The sequence below is a fragment of the Suricata suricatta genome, chromosome 10 (assembly GCF_006229205.1).
Source record: "Suricata suricatta isolate VVHF042 chromosome 10, meerkat_22Aug2017_6uvM2_HiC, whole genome shotgun sequence".
Taxonomy (NCBI): domain Eukaryota; kingdom Metazoa; phylum Chordata; class Mammalia; order Carnivora; family Herpestidae; genus Suricata; species Suricata suricatta.
The window spans coordinates 56,121,473-56,127,863 of record NC_043709.1 but is presented as its reverse complement, the minus strand read 5'-3'; the positions used below and the strand labels follow the sequence as shown (position 1 = coordinate 56,127,863).

The 6,391-nt window shown below is 59.7% G+C and overlaps 1 protein-coding gene across 3 annotated transcripts; it reads left to right on the top strand.

Annotated features, from left to right (window-relative positions):
* Window positions 1-9: 9 nt before the first annotated feature.
* NAB2 (NGFI-A binding protein 2) lies at window positions 10-6,019 on the top strand. 3 transcript variants are annotated; one of them, XM_029953631.1, is made up of 7 exons: window positions 10-343; window positions 1,737-2,610; window positions 3,041-3,174; window positions 3,463-3,514; window positions 3,609-3,741; window positions 3,948-4,139; window positions 5,142-6,019. In XM_029953631.1, the coding sequence occupies exons 1-7, from the start codon at window positions 261-263 to the stop codon at window positions 5,249-5,251; spliced, it is 1,578 nt and encodes a 525-aa protein (XP_029809491.1). In that variant the 5' UTR covers window positions 10-260; the 3' UTR covers window positions 5,252-6,019. The 3 variants fall into 3 exon arrangements, with proteins under 3 accessions (XP_029809491.1, XP_029809493.1, XP_029809492.1); XM_029953632.1 differs by lacking the exon at window positions 10-343 and adding an exon at window positions 1,189-1,558; XM_029953633.1 differs by lacking the exon at window positions 3,948-4,139.
* Window positions 6,020-6,391: the final 372 nt, after the last annotated feature.

The following is a 6,391-nucleotide window of genomic DNA, read 5'->3' as shown; positions in this document are numbered from 1 at the left end:
CTGCCTACGCCCTCCGCCCGCCCGGCAGCCAGCGCTGCGCCGGGCCTCGCTCCCCGTGCGTCCTGCGGGGGCGGCGGCGCGGAGAGGCGGCAAGCGCAGCCGGGGAGGGGGGGGCAGAGGCACAGACAGAGGCGCGGAGACTCGGAGAGAGGAGACGTGGAGGGAGGGACAGAGCCCGGACAGCGGCGGACACGGCAGCGCCCGCCAGGCGCCGAGCGCTGGGCACCGAGAGGGGCAGCCCCTGTGGCCTCTGGCCGTCCATGCACAGAGCGCCCTCCCCCACAGCCGAGCAGCCGCCGGGCGGAGGGGACTGCGCCCGCCGGACCCCGCAGCCCAGACCCAAGTTAGTGGGCAGAGGGAAGCGGCGGGGAGTGGAGATGGGTGGAGCTGGACTCGGGAAAGGGGTCCGGAGGGCGGAGGTCGAGGAGAGAACGAGGGGAAGCGGGACGGGGGTGGGGGGTGGAGACTGATGGAAAAGGGATGAAGCTGGATATGAAAGAGTAGTACCTAATTCTCTATCCCCGTTTACTCTGCCGACATGACCCGGCATGTGAGCCCCTTGCAAAAAATGTGGGGGCCCCCAAGCGCCAGGGGAAGCCCGGGAGCTCAGTCTGGTAACAGGGCTGGGGGAGGGCCGCTGCGCTGGTTCAGTCTAACGTTGGTGAGGAGTACGCGGGCCCCAGGGTCCGGGAGAAGCCGGCGCTTCCAAGCCAAGGAAGCGCATCAGCAGGGCTGTGGGGAAGCAGGGCAAGCCTTAGGCGTCCCTCTCCTTTCTGTAGCTTTATTTACAGCACGCGGAGGGGAGTTTCGGTGTGCAGCCCCTCCCTCAAGAGGCCCCGAGCCGTGCCTCCGCCCCACTTAGAGGTGTGGGTGGAAAATGAGGGAGAGGAGGGTAGGCGGGAGCCCCCGGGGCGGTTTTCGCCCACTGACGCTGCCACTGTGGGAGTGTGTGGGGGCGGAACGGGGCCCAGAGCAGAACAATTGAGGCACTCCTCTCTCCTGCCTGAGCTGAAGGGACTGGCCTTCCTACTCAGCAGGTGGGGAAGGTCACTGCCGGGAGAGGGGCCAACTAGGGGGCACAGTCGAAAGGAGGGGGAGGGTCCTGGAGGAGAGGGGAGGTTCTCGGGAACAGCCCAGCAGAGCAGAGCAGGGGTCCACCTGGCTTGCTGAGTGGGAAAGGGCCACACCCCTCCCTCTCAGCCACCTGGGTAGTATGACACCAGGGAGTGAAACTGGCCAGCAGTGGTCCCTAGTGTCCACTGTGGGCAGGATGGGGGTACGGGGGTCCTACTTTCACCTCAGTGTGGAAAGTCACCTTGAGTAATGCTGAGACTGCTGGGGGCTTAGGGTGGACAGTGAAGACGATTCTGAGCCAGGAGGAAGTCTAGCCGTTCTGGGGGTGTGCTGGCTGGCCTCAGTGCTCAAGGTCTCCTTGTCCCCGACCAGAGAAGTAAAAGCTGAGAATGGTGGTGAAGAACCTTCGACTTCAGCAGATCCTGGGCTGGCTTTTGGTACTTATGGACAGTCTCTGATGGCACTGGCATGTTTATGCCTCTGGGTAATGCCTGAGTCTCATAGTATGTGCACAGCCTTGGGTATTGTGCAGAGGGAGCCTTCAGAGGAGGGGAAGAGAAGCAGGCAGGGAAGAGAGGACAATTGTGAGTGTGGGCTGGCACCCAGCAGGGGGATTTGTACTGACTGCCTGCCTTTCTCTCTATTGCGCTCCTCCTTCCCAGGCCCGGTGCCCGAGCCATGGCACTGCCTCGGACACTGGGGGAGCTGCAGCTGTACCGGGTCCTGCAGCGCGCCAATCTCCTTTCCTACTATGAGACCTTCATCCAGCAGGGAGGGGACGACGTGCAGCAACTGTGTGAGGCCGGTGAGGAGGAGTTCCTGGAGATCATGGCACTTGTGGGCATGGCCACCAAGCCCCTCCATGTCCGGCGCCTGCAGAAGGCACTGAGAGAATGGGCCACCAATCCAGGGCTCTTCAGCCAGCCGGTGCCTGCTGTGCCTGTCTCAAGTATTCCACTTTTCAAGATCTCTGAGACTGCAGGCACCCGGAAAGGGAGCATGAGCAATGGGCACAGCAGCCCCGGGGAAAAGGCAGGCAGTGCCCGCAGTTTTAGCCCCAAGAGTCCCCTTGAACTTGGAGAGAAGCTGTCACCACTGCCTGGGGGACCTGGGGCAGGGGACCCCCGGATCTGGCCAGGACGGAGCACTCCAGAGTCTGACGTTGGGGCGGGAGGAGAAGAGGAGGCAGGCTCACCCCCCTTCTCCCCACCTGCTGGGGGAGGAGTCCCTGAGGGGACTGGGGCTGGGGGGCTGGCAGCAGCTGGAGCTGGGGGTGGTCCGGATCGACTGGAACCAGAGATGGTGCGCATGGTGGTGGAGAGCGTGGAGAGGATCTTCCGGAGCTTCCCGAGGGGGGATGCTGGGGAGGTAACATCCCTGCTGAAGCTGAACAAGAAGCTGGCACGGAGCGTGGGGCACATTTTTGAGATGGACGATAATGACAGCCAGAAGGAGGAGGAGATCCGCAAATACAGCATCATTTATGGCCGCTTTGACTCCAAGCGGCGGGAGGGCAAGCAGCTCAGCCTGCATGAGGTGAGGACCCCATGCTCGTAGCGTGGCACTTAGCTCCCAGGCCTCTCAACCTCCTGACCTTGGAGAATCTTCGTACTCCCCAGGTCTGTTTCATTGCCCCTTGACCAAGACCTCAGGACCCATACACTCCAGCCTCAGCTGCTGAAATGCTTTCCTTCTCAACTGAGGGGGAAGCAGAGGTTTAGGCAGAAGCCCAGGTATTCTGCTCTATGCTGCTCAGGACCCCACAGGTGGAGGCGGCTCTGGGCATTCCCAGGAAGCTGTGGGTGCTGACCTCTGTCTTCCTCCTTCAGAAAGCTGCATAGTGTCAAATCCTACGCAGGCATCTAATGGATGGGCTTCATTTGTCCGCTGGTGTAGGGGTGTGAAGAGGTCTGGGCAAGGCAATGGGGAGTTAAGATTCTGACTGCTCTGGTGGCTCCCTCCACAGCTGACCATCAATGAGGCTGCTGCCCAGTTCTGCATGAGGGACAACACGCTCTTACTGCGGAGGGTGGAGCTCTTCTCCCTGTCTCGCCAAGTGGCCCGGGAGAGCACCTACCTGTCCTCCTTGAAGGGCTCCAGGTGAGACTTCCTTCTCCCAGGTTCTTTCTGAATTAGAATCCCGCCAAGGAGCTGGGTCATGGCCTAGCCTCCAGTTCAGGTGCATGTAGGTAGGCCTGCTTCCTGTCCACCTGCATGTCCTGCTTTTCTCTGAGTCCACTTGTCTGAAGTCAGGTTTCTCCTCCTATCCATCTTAGGTTCTCACTTAAAGTACTCTTTAAAGCAATGCATGTTTCTCACCACATTCTGTGTTCTCCCATCGTGTGTCCCTCCCCAGCCTCACCCTCCTTATTCTTCTTGTCTTTGCAGGCTTCATCCTGAAGAATTGGGAGGGCCTCCCCTGAAGAAGTTAAAACAGGAGGTAGGTTTTCCAGGGTGGATGTAGGGGGTTAGTGCAGTCTCCGCCAACCCCCTCTCTTGCTAGGTCTTCATTTCCCCATTTGGGGCATCCGCAGGTTGGAGAGCAAAGTCATTCTGAACTCCAGCAGCCTCCCCCAGGCCCTGAGTCCTATGCACCTCCATACCGCCCCAGCCTGGAGGAAGACAGCGCCAGCCTGTCTGGGGAGAGTCTTGACGGACACTTGCAGGGTGAGTGTGCATCAGAACACTTTTCTCCTCACTCGTGGGGGTGGAATAGGTGGGAGGAAGGAACCAGGAGGCAACTGCCTGGAACAGGGTTGGGAGGCCTGGCTGGATGGGGGCAAATGGGCCTGGGCCAATGGGTCTGCTCTGCGGTTGAGGGTGGGGGTTCCGTTGACTGTAGTCCCTTACCTGATCCATGCCCATGCCCACAGCTGTGGGGTCATGCCCAAGGCTGACGCCGCCCCCTGCTGACCTGCCTCTGGCATTGCCAGCCCATGGGCTGTGGAGCCGACACATCCTGCAGCAGACACTGATGGATGAGGGGCTGCGGCTAGCCCGCCTCGTCTCCCACGACCGCGTGGGCCGCCTCAGCCCCTGTGTGCCTGCGAAGCCGCCTCTGGCAGGTGAGGCAGCAGCAGTGCTGTCCCCAAGCACCCCTACCACCCAGGCCCCACCCAGCAATCCTGGTGTCCTGGGGCCAGGTGGGAGGCAAAGGGATGTAGTCGCCAGAGGGGGCAGGCAGTAGGATGGTTGGGCTCCAGCCAACCAGGCCTTGAGTTGAGGAAGGGAGGATCCCGCAGGGCCGTTCCCACCGGGGAGGGTCTGACCCTAATGGAGGGAGATCTCTGACGGGGGAGCTGGGGTGAACAAGGAGACAGAGAATAGAGGACTAGGGGAAGAGGAAGCAGGGTCACCAAGAAGGGAAGCGTGCTAGAACTGCCACCTGGGTGGGAGGGTGGAGGAGGCTAGGAGTCAGGGTAGGGTTGCCCAGCTTGGAAGCAGAGGAGCCCAGAGGGGTATGCTTTGTGTGTGGCTGGGGGGAAGGGAGGAGTCCGCCAGAGGGCCAGAGCGGCTGGGCTGAGAGTGATGCAGCAGACAAAGCCACCAACCCTGGCTTGGTATTTTTAAACTGTGCGTGGGTGGGAAGTGGGGGCGGGGACTTGAAGGGGGGCTCTTCTTGGGGGAGGAGCTGGGAGGCTGGCTTCCTGTGTTCCCCCTGATTTGGCTTCTAAGAAACTTGAGGGGCATGGTAGGGTAGGTGGGGCCTGGGAGGGGGCCAGGGAGGAGTGGGAGAGGTGGAGCCTGGGGAGGGGGGAGGGGGAGAGGTCAGAGCCAAGCCACCCCCACAGCTCCTGACAGAACCAGAAATTCCAGCGGAACGGAGGCGGGAGAGACAGAGAAAGAGAGAGACACGTACAGAAGAGCTACACACGGCCAGAAAGGGGAGGGGGGCGTACACATTTGGGTGTGGAACCCCCACACGCACCTGTAAACGTGCAGTGGGCAGGAGACAGTAATTCAACAAATCTAGCTCCCCTGCAGTCTTCTCTACTCCTGCCTCCCGTTCAGCCACCTCTCTGCATGGTTCACCCCACAGCCTCCTAACCTATCTCTTCTCCCAGCAGAGTTCGAGGAAGGGCTGCTGGACCGATGCCCTGCCCCAGGACCTCATCCGGCTCTGGTGGAAGGTCGCAGGAACAGTGTCAAAGTGGAGGCTGAGGCCAGCCGGCAGTGAGGGGCACGCTGGTGTCCTCAGACCCAGGACTCACACTTCTGGCTCACAGACTCCTATGTTCTCCATCCCTGGCATCTAGTCACAACCCTGGATCCTTCCGCTGCCCTTCTCCTGCCTCCCCACCTGCTCCATGGGCATTGAACTATGGGGCTTCAAGCAATAACGAGCAGGGGCCTGGCAAAAGGACTCAAGGAGGGTGCGTGGTGCCCCTTCACCCTTGCCTAGAGCAAGGGGGCAAGGACTCTGCCTCCAGGGCATTTGGGGTTCTCCCCTCCCTTACACAACACACTCCCATTCTCTGTAGCTTGAACCAGTGGTATGAACAGTTGGATTCAGTTTGGACATGGGGGAAAGGGGGAATTCCCTGGTAAGGTCCAATAGCTAAAAATGGCAATGTTTCCTCCCACAACTGTAGGGAACCTGGGAACACTGGACCTGCTCCTCCTACCCTCTGCTCCCCCATTTTTGTGCTTCTAGTTTGTTTCTTTAATTTAACAAGTGCTGCAGTTTGCCCACCGATGCCCATCTTTACCCCAAGTCCTCAGCAATTTTTTCCCTCCTGCCCTCATGGGGGGTAGGGGGGAGGGTGGATGTGGGGTCCCCTTCACTGGCCCCCTCAGGAGGCCTTGGTTGGACTCAGGGTCTCCCTCAGCTGGGGGCTGGACTGCAGCACCTGTCTGAGCAGTTAGAGCGTCTTTCTTTTCAGATCGTGTACAGTAGATTATTTATTTTGTTATTTTGGAATAAAATTTATTTTATGGCTTAGGATTGATGGCCCCTAAGAGGGAAGAAGGGTGGCATGGGAATGGGGGAGTGGAGGGAGGCTGGCAGTGGATGGGGAAATAGAAAAGAAGCAGCAGGTAGGGCCCCCTAATACATTCAGAGGACCACACACCTGGGCTTGGGTCCCAGACTCACCCCTGTCGCTGGGCAGGATTAGCCATGTTGAGCCACCAAAGCTAGAGCCACATACAGATGTCACAGCCACATAGACCCACTAGGGGCCACAGACATACTAAAGCCGAGAACATTTGGATTAACATGCATCAAAGAAGCCAGCATATTTGCTGGTGTCTTTTGTGCAGTGTCTCACACTTCCAAACTTGTGTCATGATGCAGGCAACGTCAGATATGTGTTCT